This window comes from Cyanistes caeruleus, chromosome 3 (assembly GCF_971803275.1).
Source record: "Cyanistes caeruleus chromosome 3, bCyaCae1.hap1.1, whole genome shotgun sequence".
In the NCBI taxonomy this organism is placed as follows: Eukaryota; Metazoa; Chordata; class Aves; order Passeriformes; family Paridae; genus Cyanistes; species Cyanistes caeruleus.
The window spans coordinates 88,582,299-88,594,876 of record NC_141703.1 but is presented as its reverse complement, the minus strand read 5'-3'; the positions used below and the strand labels follow the sequence as shown (position 1 = coordinate 88,594,876).

The 12,578-nt window shown below is 37.8% G+C and overlaps 1 protein-coding gene across 1 annotated transcript in view; it reads right to left on the bottom strand.

Moving 5' to 3' along the window:
• The window catches only part of MAN1A2 (mannosidase alpha class 1A member 2), a 132,753-nt gene that overhangs the window by 15,242 nt on the left and 104,933 nt on the right, over positions 1–12,578 (bottom strand). The window contains exons 9-10 of the mRNA XM_023940350.2: positions 12,281–12,396; positions 6,295–6,514 (exon numbers count right to left, since the gene is read on the bottom strand). Of these exons, the coding sequence (XP_023796118.1) occupies positions 6,295–6,514; positions 12,281–12,396 (336 nt within the window). The remainder of the gene's footprint in view (positions 1–6,294; positions 6,515–12,280; positions 12,397–12,578) is intronic.

Genomic DNA, 12,578 nt, shown 5'->3' with positions numbered 1-12,578 from the left:
ACCTCTAGAAAAACTGTCTATAATATGAAGTTGCAATTACACATATTGTGTATTAGACAGCTGCACACTGTTCCTCAAATTTAACATTAACAACGTACTCTTATCTACAGCTGCACCCCACCATTTGTTTTGACAGAGAATTTTTAAGGCACTGAACTCTGAAGCTGCACTTGAGCTTTAAAAATTATCAAAGCAATTAATCATGTAATTCCTATGGGCCAGAGGTTCAAATTAAACATGGTTTCAGAGATCTAAAAGGGGAACCTTAAAATACTATAATGAAAAATACAAGCAACTCTCAGTGCATGCCCCAGCAGAAAATCTCCAAAAGAAGTTCCCTCATCTTTTTGTTTCAAGGGACTATGGCTCTGGATGCCAAAAGAAAAAGAATCACTCTGCTTCAGTCACATGAATGGTAAGGGAAATTCCATCAAGAAACGTTTACTGCACTTCTTTCAAAATGGGTCACTTTGTTGGTTTCACTTACAAAATTAAATAAATTTCACTATAAAATGGAGGAGATTAGAAACAGAGTTCTACCTATCCAAAATTCTGAATATAAGAATGGTCATACACAACCACATGGAATTCTGCCTTCTCCAGTATCATATCTCCAACAATAGCCAAAATGGGACATCGACAGAGAAGTACCATCAAGTATATGTGATACCTTTTTCCATCTTTTCTACCAGCCTCTACTGTTTTTGAGCTCAAGACTTCTCCCAAACTAGATGTATTTTTTAGGTGGTCAGTAATTCTTAATAGATTAATTTCCCAAGTACTTATCAGGTGTGTCTTTAAATCTGTGTAAGCCTTGAGCATCCAAAACAATCTCTGCTAAGGAGTTCCACATCTCTAATACCTATATGATGCAGAACCAATCTCCAATCCCTATGTGATTTTGCAAATCTGCTGAATCCTACCTAGAAGGTCCCTTTTCCACCCTGAATAACACTATCCAATTCAGTTGTGCCTTGAATGGAAACTGTTCCATGCCTTTAGTTAATCTTCTTGCCCTTCTCTGCAACTCTTCCAATTCTACTACATCCTTTGTAAAATGAGAGAGGACCAGCAAATACAGAAAAAAAAAAAAGTGCAGATGAGATTAATACAGTGACATAATGACATTTTCTATTTTGCTCTTTCTCATTTTGTTTCTCCTGAGTACTACTGAGTTGACATTTTCATAATCTCAAAAGCAATTTCCTGAATTACAATGGTCAGTTAACACTCATCATTTAATATGTGTGGTTAGAAATAATTTCTTCATAGGTGCCTCACTTTACATTTAACTACACTGGATTTAATTTAGCAATTTATTATGCAGTTACTCAACCTCATAAGGTCCTTGCGTAGTGCTTTTTATTTTTTGTTATTATCAGCACACTTACCTTAATGTTCCTGCCCTTTTCTGATCATTTATATATGTGTTTTATTTATACACAATACATATTAAAATATGAAATGTAAGTATACCATACACTTATAATGTGTATAAATTGAGTATATATTTTACACACTTATACACATATGTGTAAATATATATGAAATATATCAGAGTACTGCTGGCTAACCAGCATTTATTCATTGCAAGAATGGACTATTTACCTCAATTCTGTTTTCTATGTTATTACCTCAATTCTGAATTTCTATGTATTTCCATGCAGGTATGTGCTGCTTAGACTGTAACTGTTTAATGTCCCTAATGGGCCTCAGTAAAACACTTGTTGAAAAAGCCTTCTGGAAGTCAGGGAAACGTGACAGCTATGTTAGTCTTACCCACCAAAGAAGCTGGATTTCAGGCAGTTCTGGTGATCCACCACCACTGTGATGTCTTCTCTTGCTTTGGAACCTGCTCGTGCATTACATCTTTAATTATTAACTCACACCTACTCCTAATGGTATTGGGCACTACAAGAAATTAAACTACCCAGGGATGGGTGAACTCTGCATATTGTGATGATTTCACTGAATTCCTATCTGAAACCAAGGATGTAAAATGAATCACAGCACTTGTGCTAATAGTTGACTAAAGAAAGGAAGCTATTATGGGCACCAGTACCTTTCAGGGGCCATTCTTCTAAGCCAAAAACCATCTAAGGCCATTTTACAATGCTACAGTCACAGAATAATCCAAATATTTTCATATTAATAGTGCTGGTAGACTATAGTCTAGGCAGGGAGAGCAGATGAGAAACAATTTCAGACCAGTGTAAAACTGCAAAGCTGAGCAAGCACCATTTTGAAAGATTTTAACTGACATAAAGTTGACTTCAATGAGAGCTGTATTTAGCACTGCCAAAAAAAAGGCAAATCCCGATACTTTTAGATAAACACATTTCTAATTTTAGAAATACTTCTGAAAATATTGTAGGTTTTGTATGTTCCTTTAAGACTACAAACAATCTAGCAATAAATTTCCTGAAACTAAGAAAGAATTCATAATTATAATAATACTTGCTAGGCTTGAACTCATACAAAATTGGAGGAAGAGAAAACCCAAGATACTTCTGTTTGAGATTCTGAACTACTCCATCAACACACATTGGTATTTCATACATCTCACAAAAACATGGTTTTATTCTTGTTTCTTCAGCCTTGCCTGTTTAGCTGCTTACTGAGAGTCTTGGGACAGAGACAGCATCTACTCATAGCCTTGCATATGTCTCAACTGAAAGCTTAGTCATCTGGCTTATTCTGCACTAGAATTGTCACACATAAAAATCAGCTAAAGCTGTACCGCAATTCTGAGGACAGCTCTTGTCAAGAAACTTTAAAGCAGTGAAAAAAAAATTCATCCTAAAATAAGCTCTCTGTAGTCTGTCAATACACACTATCAGCTAATGGTTTGGAAAAGTCTTATGCATAAGGGATGGTATAATGTACTAAAAATACTGTGTGCTATAGATCAGCACACAATGCTGTATATACAGATAATTGTGCCTATTTATCTAACCTCTAAAATTCCTATGAAAGTTGATTATTCAGACTGTTTTGTTAGTGAACTATAATTTCAATTTCATTTGACTTCTTTTTTGTTGCCATCTACAGATTTCACATTTGCCAATTATTTTATGCCTGTGCAATGTTTCTCAGTGGTGCATGTTAAGCATGAAAAACAAAGAACTAACCCCCAGAAACTGCAAGACCTCAAGATGTGCAGTACTCACACAAGTTTAAATATCGAGAAACCTTGCACCATGAAGCTGTATTTTTGTAGCCTTACCAGTGCCCACTGACTGCATTATGATTTCTTGTGCTGGTAAATGGGCATACAGATCAGAACATGCCTCCTCTATCTTTGCTTTTTTCAATCTTCTCTCCAAACTGAGAACACACTGGACTACAGAAAAATCCTGAAATCTCCTGTCATAGGATGGGAGATTTAGGACAGCTGCAGCATTAATCTATTGATAGTTTATGGTACAAAAAATAGCGGAGTAGGTAGGAAGCAGAGCCATGCTTCCCAGATTACACATCGTAAGACTATTCTGATTACAGTTTTCTCATTGACCATCAATAAGCCTTTTCAAACTGTTGGTATTTCTAAGGGGTTCCACATGCATTCACAATTTCCTGAAGAGGGGAAGAGCCTTGGAGGGGGCTCTCATGCTGCCACATTCAATAGATCCTGGAAACACAAATCCCTTGATCAGAGGCAGACCAGAGCCATGACTACAGCCCCTGCCTTCACCTTCCAAAGACCACCAGATTCCTCCAGCTGCTGAATTAGAAAGGCATCCTTTGAGGAGTGCTACAGACTGATCCTCAGCTCAAGTAGAATCTAACAAGGATTTTCACAGAGCCATGGCAAGGGCCCAAGCTTCCCACAACATACGTAGTCACTTCTCCAGCCTCTGACTCTGGAGTCAAAGGTTTTCTCTCAGATATTCCTGGAGAACATTGATAGGTGACTCAGATCATCAGCAAAACTATGTCCCTGCATAAATTTCTCAATTACATGGCAGTGATGCCAGTTGCTACTGGGACATAATCCCCAAGAAAATACATCAGGAATAGTTTCAGCTTCTCTGTACTAGTCAGCACTGAAATAACCAGCTTTCTGAAATACCAATTTTTTTTTTAACAGGCTTTCAAACCTGCAATATGTGCAACAGGCTGATGACAGTTGGCAATATAATGCCCTTATTTTCCAGAAATGCTTTTATTCCGTGAAATCGTGTTTCAGTTTTCCTGAGACTCAAGCTCAGCTATGGAAATTTAGGTTGCCTTATAAAGTAGTATTTTCATACTAAAATATTACATCACCAGGTACCTACTGTGGTTTATTACGAGCAGCCGTGGGATGATACAGGAAAGGGCAGCTCTGCTGGTTTATCTAAAGAAAGAGCTCCCCTGCACACAGTCTCTGCATCCTTCTCTCTCCTCTGAGGATGCCAAATGGAACTAGTTATCCCAAGTCTATAGGAAAAAGAAATCAGGCAATCCCCTTTGCCTGCTAAACCTTAAACCATCCTGAACCAGGATGACTGACTGCCCTCCTAAAGATGCTTTTTCTGCCATTAGCCAGTTCTGCCATTAAAGTGCACAATTACACTTAAATCCTGCTGTTAAAACATAACAAAGTAGTTAATATTTTGCACGTATAAGTTCTTAATTTTCTTTGAAAAATCAGTCCAGAAAATTAAAACCAAAACATCCAAACACAAACAATCTACATTCCTGGGACTGCATGACTGAACAAAAGAAAACAAGGGCATTGCAAATTCATTGCTGTCTGTGCAGCTCTCAGTCTTTCTTGCTCATGTGTTCTTATACAGCCATTAAATATGTAATCAAAACTTTTATCTACCCCATCTTTTGACTTATTTAGGGTACAGAATAAACATCTGAGGGAATAAAATTAGGTCTGCTCAAACAACTGTAAATTTAACATTGCTTATTTTTAAATGTCAAATTAAACATTTAAATGCAATTTTCCAGAATGCAACAATAGCTGCTATGTCCTACCTTTTTTCTTAATCATACTCATATTTTTTTTCTTTTCCGTTTTTTAAAGCTGTTGCTATCCAAATAAAATTATAGCCTGCGTGACTGAATTATTTAAAAAGACAGGCAACTATACAATGATACAGTGTAATCCTGTGAATAAATACATGAATTCTCATCTTAAAACTGCTTAAATGTTAGTTACCATTATTTCTACTGGGAAGGTATTTCAGAAGCTCACTTCTTTGATAGCTATGCAAAACCATTTCCAATTTCCAGCCTACATTTATTCACAGTGAGCTTAAAAATTTTGCTCTTGTTACAACTGTGCTTTTTTATATCTTAAAATAACTATTTCTCCTCAATGTTTACCCCTTGAGACGGCAATAAATTTGTTCCTTTCTTTGGTATTATTTTTCTAGCCTGAGCAGGCCAATTTCTCATATTTTCCCCACTGCAAGATAAAAGCTCGGTCCCTCTATTCATTCTGTTGGTCCTTCTCTGCATTTGTTCTACTTGAAATTCAGATTTATACAGAGTATTCTGGGTGACAAATTACATGTCTTCTAAGGCAGTCTTAATATTATCTAATCTCTGCTGAAAATTCTTCATCTGATACAGACCAGAACATTTTTCAACTTCCAGTTCAGACAAGAGCTCCTGACTTTTTCTAGTGAACTTATTTCTGATAGTCCAGTTCTCAAGATCTTCCTGCTTACTATTCTGAGACTGTTCCATTTTAATTATGTCTTACAACTATATGGCCACCCTAAGCATAATCACTACACTTCAAGCATCAAGGTCACTACTAAAGATGTAGAATAATCCTGGTCCAAAAGACTGACTTTGGGAGGCTTCCAGACCAACAATGAAGTCTAATGCTGCCTCCTCACTAGTCAGGCCTTTGGCCTTCTCACAGTCTGCACAGTAGTCTTCACCCTCTCTTTAATTGTCCTTACTCAGAATAAACTATTACTAAAACCAGTAAAAGGTCTATTTACAAATTTTTCCCTCAGCTGTATGAACAGTATATATGAAATCAAAAACTTCCCTATGTATCTGTGAGGACAAGTGTTCACTCAAATTTCTTCCTCCCCATACCCGTATCATCTATCTTAGCTGACTGATTCAAAACTGAGGATAAACATGCATGAAGAAACCATGAAGTCTGGGTTTAAATTTACTCACAGTGATGCAGAGCAGAAGTAAATACATGGATGTTAAAAATTCATACTGGTATAAAACCAGTGCATGTTAGACAAGGTCCATAACAAATCCTAAAAATAATTACAACAGTTGGTGTACTCCGACTATTGAAATAATTAGATTAAAAACAATTCTTACCTGTCCTGTCATATGACTCATGACATGTATGTGCAATTTCAGCTCCGAGCTGCAAATAATGTCCAGCTTTATCATCTCTAGAACCATCTGCTCCAAGGGCAAACATTCCACCTGCAAAACAGGTCAAATGGCCCATCTTTCTTTCAAGATGCCCGTTCTTCCACTCCCCAATGAAGGTCAGTCCTCCATTGGACTTTCTGATGAGATGTTTTTCTATGGCCTACAAAGAGATTAAGAGAACTTTCAAATGCTGCTTCACATTCAAGTGTTACTTATTAAAACATTCCTTTATCAAGTGAAGTCAGGTTTTCTAAACAAAAATAATTTTCTTTTTTCAAATTCACTTCTGAGCACTACAGGAATAGACAACTATAAGAATATAATTTCAAAGCACAAAAAAAAATACCCTACTAAAAATGCTAATGACATCTAACATAGGAAAATCACTGCATTGACAACATTGTACTTTTACTTGAGAATTCAGCATTTATTTTACTGCTCAAACAGTATTTGTCTGGGAAGTACCTATTTGCTGCTCTGTGCACTCTGTGTGTACTCAGAAAACACATCCATGTTGGAAACTTTTGGTCAGCAACATATGCAAACCTGTACCCTCAGCAACAGGAATGCTCCAGCCACCATCTGGCTTCTCCATAGCAGCTTTCTGGTTGCACATTCTCAAATGATGGGTGCTAGAGCAGCTATCCACAAAAAACTTTATTATTTTATTCATGAGGCAACTGCTGCTTTCTTTTTGCACATTTGTAGCAATATATGTTGTTGCTTGTGACTTATAAATGGTATCTTTCTCTTAGAAGCTGGCCTAACTTCCCAAAGTTTGCAAACTAGATTGAACATTTGCTTTAAGCCTCTTTCAGAGAGGATCACAACCCCCACCAAGCTACTGCAGTATTTACTAGATGTCTAGCATTAGACAGTGAGAAAGTAATGAAAGAGAAGTGCTGATCTGCACTCTTGTTGGGCTAATTCCTTCACCAATACCACTGATGGATCTGAGGTTTGTGCTAATGGCAGGATCCAAAGAGAAGAAGGCAGAAATAACTGACAGAGCAGAAACCAGTAAGTCTCTGACAGCTGCCAGGGTGGTTGTCTAACCATCATGCAAATTGGCATTGACGACTGTCTTCTGCTGCTAAGCAGCCTGATGTGGTTAACTGTACAAGCCTCATTTGGTCTGAAAGTACTAGTATAGGAATTATTGGATCTGCTGATAACTGTCACTAGGAAGGATATTAAGATCTGTAACATTAATTCTGTTGATTCCATTATTCTGGACTGTGACAAAACTGACATTTTTTGACCATATGGTACAAAAAAGTTGCGTTTTGTTTGAAGGAAAGCCATTTTAACTATGAAGAGTAGGAAGGCACTAAGGCATATGGATTGTCTATTTCCTAGAGGAAAGCATTTCTTTCCAAATGTTAAGTGACATTTCCTTTCAAATTGTATCTTCCCATAATTTCATAACTGTTGAGGAGTAAATGGTTGCAGAAGCATTTCCAGTTGGACAAAATTGCTGTGGTTAGCATCAGGAGAGCCAACAAAGGCCAAATTTATATACTTTTCCATGAGCTACTCCTCTGCTCCAGACTTGCTTTCATGGTTTGACTGAAGAGCATGTTTTAGGTGCAACATGGTCCTCTTCTGAGCAGAAAACACATCTTCTGAACTTCAAAAAACTTCCTAGTAGAAGGGGTAGTTTTTGAAATCTGAAAATCCATCTCTACCAGCTACTTATCAGGTTAGATCCTGAGAGTCACAATGGAATCATCGCAAGAACATAAATGCAACTCTCTCAAAATACTTTATTGTTCAACCACCCGCTGCCTGCCAACTGGAGAAAAATGATAATTTTTACAGTAATTAACAAGGGACAGCTGGGCATTGTTGGGAGCACTGCCCACCGGATCAGAAAAGTTTGTGCAGGTTGGGATAGATGTGGTGTTTATATCCTGAGCTGGATGGCTGAGGCCACAACACTCCAACAGGAACTGCAAAGCAATGACATCCAGCTGGACTACAAGGAGTATACATGTACCAGAGTGGACGTATAAACTCCAGCTCCCAAAGAGAAGATTTAGCTCACATCGACTAAGAGATTAACTAATGGAAGGAGCTTCCTTAGTCTGTGAAATGCTGGAACAACAGGGGTGGTTGAGGTCACTTGGTTAGTTCAGCCTAGGGAAGAGACTGAGGGGAGACCTCACTGCAGTCTTTGACATCCTCACAAGGGGCAGTGGAAGGAAAGGCACTGATCCCTTCTCTCTCGAGACCAGTGTCAAGATCCATGAGAATTGCCTGAAGCTGCATCGTGGTGGGAGGTTAAGTTGGATATCAGGAAAAGGTTCTTCACCCAGCAGATGGTTGGGCACTCAAACAGGCTCCCCAGGGAAGTGGTCACAGCACCAAGCCTGACAGAGTTCAGGAAGTGCTTTGACAACACTCTCAGGCACGTGGTCTGACTCCTGGGGTGTCTTGTGCAAGGCCAGGAACTAGACTCAAGGATTCCTGAATGTCCCTTGCTATTCAAGACATTCTGTGATTCTATGCAAAACCTGGATGTTCTCTGAAGTTCATGTGATTTTTCTGACTACAAAAAATAGCATTTTCCAAGCTGTATTGCAGCAGTACTTGCTATGCTGTGACAGTCAAGCACACTGCTGAATCCTTCTTTTAGCTACCTAATGTTGTGCAGTATGAAAGAGTGAGGATCAGATTTAGGAGCCTAACAGATTAGACTACTCAAGGCAGCAGATCAAAGGAAGCTTACCTATCCTGCCAGATGATGTGTGAAGGAAAAGAAGACATTTGAAACCAGACTAGCTGGAAGGCCCATATGATGATGTTGAAAGCAAAGTTAAGAGGCACATCCTCAATTTTTATCACCACAAAAAAATTCCCAACAGATTTCAGAATTTCAGGTTTTTTCATAGCTGTGGATTTCCTTACTAGGATGCAGCAATGAAGTGTCCTTTGCAGCGGAAGACTGCACCCATGTTATATACAGAAGGGTTATGGATACACAACTTGTTTGTATTCATGTTAGGAATATGTGGTGACCTGGATAAGGCTTCATATGCCATGGATTGGAAACCATGACATTTGAAGAAGAGATGCTGCATTTTTCTTTCCTGTGATAGCTCCAAGGAATGAGATATCACTGTCTCCTGCAAGACTTAGGAGTGAGGTTATGTTGCCCATCTTCCACTCACCCTGCTGATATAAGATAAGGGAGTGAAGTGTGGCTGGACAGAGACATTCTTTTAGACTGGTGGGTGCTGAGAACATTTCCAACTCTGTGCTGTGAGTGGGAGGAATGCATGCTACACCTTTCCTCTTCTGCTTGCACAGATGATGCAAAGAGCTTCTGCTCCACATTTTGAAAAACAAAGAACAAGAAGTGTTAGCTACAGAGGAAGACCTATATTATAGCCAAGAACAAAAGAATGGTAAGGGAATGCCCTCTTAAGAATATTTTAAATAAAATTTGAATTGCAGTTATGCAAAGCAAATCCAACTTAATGACTCTTATCCTACGTCTTTCAATGTCAAGTAGGACCTGGGAAAGACACAAACCCTGAAACAGAGTATGTTCCACACCACAAAAATCAGTACAATTCATGCAGACTCAAACGTATAGGTGGGTTTAGCTGAGAAAAAGGGGAAGGAACCTTCTGATGCTTGGACTGCAGGTCATATCACACATGAAGCAGGAGCAGCTCAGCTCTTCCTTCTTCCTATAAACCGTGTTTTCACCTGGTCACAAATTTGCCTAGCTCTGTCTGCATTCAGAGATGTGCCCATACGAAATGTTTGTGAGATGGTTTACAGTGAAGAGGATGAATAGGAGAGTTTACTTCCTCTAATTTTGAAGTGCTCACAGTTTAAGAATCAAGAGTAAAATATTTCAACAGTAACCACAATGGAAGCTAGATATCAACTGCTAAACATCTTTAAACTCACAGGACCCCATAAACCGTATTTTAACATATTAAAAATATACAACTAATGTCTTGAACTATTAATGTAGAATTTAACAAACTGGAAAGCTAAGGAAGTTCAAAAGGACTGGGAAATAGCCAATGCTTTATCAGTAGTTTAAAAAGTTAATAAAACAATATAAAATTAATTATATATATAAATATAAAATAAATGTTTTGATTGATAGGTGTATGCTGATACTAGGAATATTAGGGTTTTCAATAATTTCTTGGCATTTTACAAAATATTAGTCCTAAACAAATTCAAGACAGCACATATGGAGTGGATTAAAAACTGGCTTGCTAGAACAGTTCAAAGTAAAAAAAAATTTTAAAAAATGTGAAAAAAATAAAAAAGTCCTTATCCCAGGAAGATTCTGCATAGATACTTTATTCAACACTGGGCAGCATTTCTAACAATGATCTCCAAGAAAAATGCTAGAAAAAAAAAAAGCAGATGACACAAAAATTCATGGAACTATAGATAAAGATAAAGTCAGTTCTGTAAAATCACTGAGAGCAGGTGACAAAACAGGTTTTGCCTGAACAACGTGTTGCAATAGAGATAAGTGTAAGGTCAAACACTGAGGAATTGGGAATGTAAATCACAGTGGTAGGAAAGTGGTAAATCAAAAAGATTATAACCAGCTTCAGAATAAAGCAACTGGAAAGTGGATGATGGTTTGAGGCAAAGGTTAAGAGTGCAAACAGAGCGCCTGGCTGAATGAAGAGGATAAAACCAAGAAGGGATCAGTTAGAAGAAGAATCACATTAGAAGAACCATTACATTGCTGTCTCCATACTTAAGACACTAGAAAATACATAGAAAATGCTTAAGAAATAATTCAAAATCTGTTTTACATTGTGACACCAAAAAACAATTTAAAAATGCATTTTTCCTTCTGGAGAGAATGTCTATTGTACATTTGATAGTAACCTATATGGTGCAGATAACTCTTTAAAGCAATGTAGAGAAGGAACAAGCCAAAGCAGCTGGAAGTCAAATATAATCAAATTCAGGTCAGGAATAAGACATATTACAGCTTCAAAGCAATTTTGTACTAGAACTTTCATGATATATCTTTTAAAATCTGAATTCTGAGAACTCCAAGAACAGGTGTTTTGCTTTAGAAGACCAACTGCACCAAAACTAAGCTTTAAAAACTTATATTGAAATCAATGGGGCATGCACAGAGCCTGGAACACATCAGCACTGGGACAAGACTACACAGTCCCTGCTGCTGCTGGTACCACAGCTCATGTGACTCAAACCAGCTCAGTTACTCTCTATGTGCCTAAACTGTAGCAGAGGAACGGTGGAACAGCAGGCACCACTATGAGAGGCTGCTGAGAGATGATGCAGAAACTGGGAAATTAAGAGCTGGGCAGCAAAAAGCTCAGAAAGGCCCCCACCCCAAATCCCACAGAACCATCCTGTAGTACTGCCTTGCTTGGGCAATCACTTCTTGGTGTGTGACAGGGAGTAAGACCACAGCACAAAAGAACCACAGAAACAGGAATAGATATGAACTACATTTTTACAAGGTAAATATGGAATATAATATGTAAATACCTTAGAAAATAATGCAAAGAATAAAATAAATTGGGACTTCAGGTCCTAGAATGATGAATTTTCTACACCAGAAAGAAGTGGCTTGGTTGTTCTGCACACATCTCAAGGCTGCTAGATCTCCTTCTAATAAATTAGAGCTCGGGCTTTTGCATTGTACCATTTGGGACAAGCTGATTATTTTTAGCACAATAATCTGCATCACATGTATTCCACAATAATACTTTTTAAACTACTCAGAGTGAAAGCTAGTATTATTCATCACTTGATTTCTTAAAACTTACATAATCAAAACAAGTCCTGTGGTTGGTGGTAGGTTTTCTGCCTAGGTGGTTTTTCAAAAATTTAATCTAATTTCCTTGAAATCATTAAAGATGGTTCCACTGTATTGGAAAACTCAATGAATTATAATCACCTCAATTGCATCGTCGTACATTTTCCTTGCCTCCGTGTCCGTCTTGTCTGACATAAGCCAGGCTTTCAATAAATATTCATAAAAACTGTCTCCCAGCCCGCCCACGGATGTGTGATCTGTAGAAGGGAAAGAGGGAAGAAAACAAAAAAAAAAAAAAAAAAAAGGTTGAAGTTGTTATGTAATAGCACCTTAAATTTATTCAAAATATAAACTTATGTTTTTAAGGTCTACTGCTGTAGAATTATAAGCATTTTTAGCCTGTTTAGCAGGACAAAGCTGCACTGCACTTTCCCCTCCA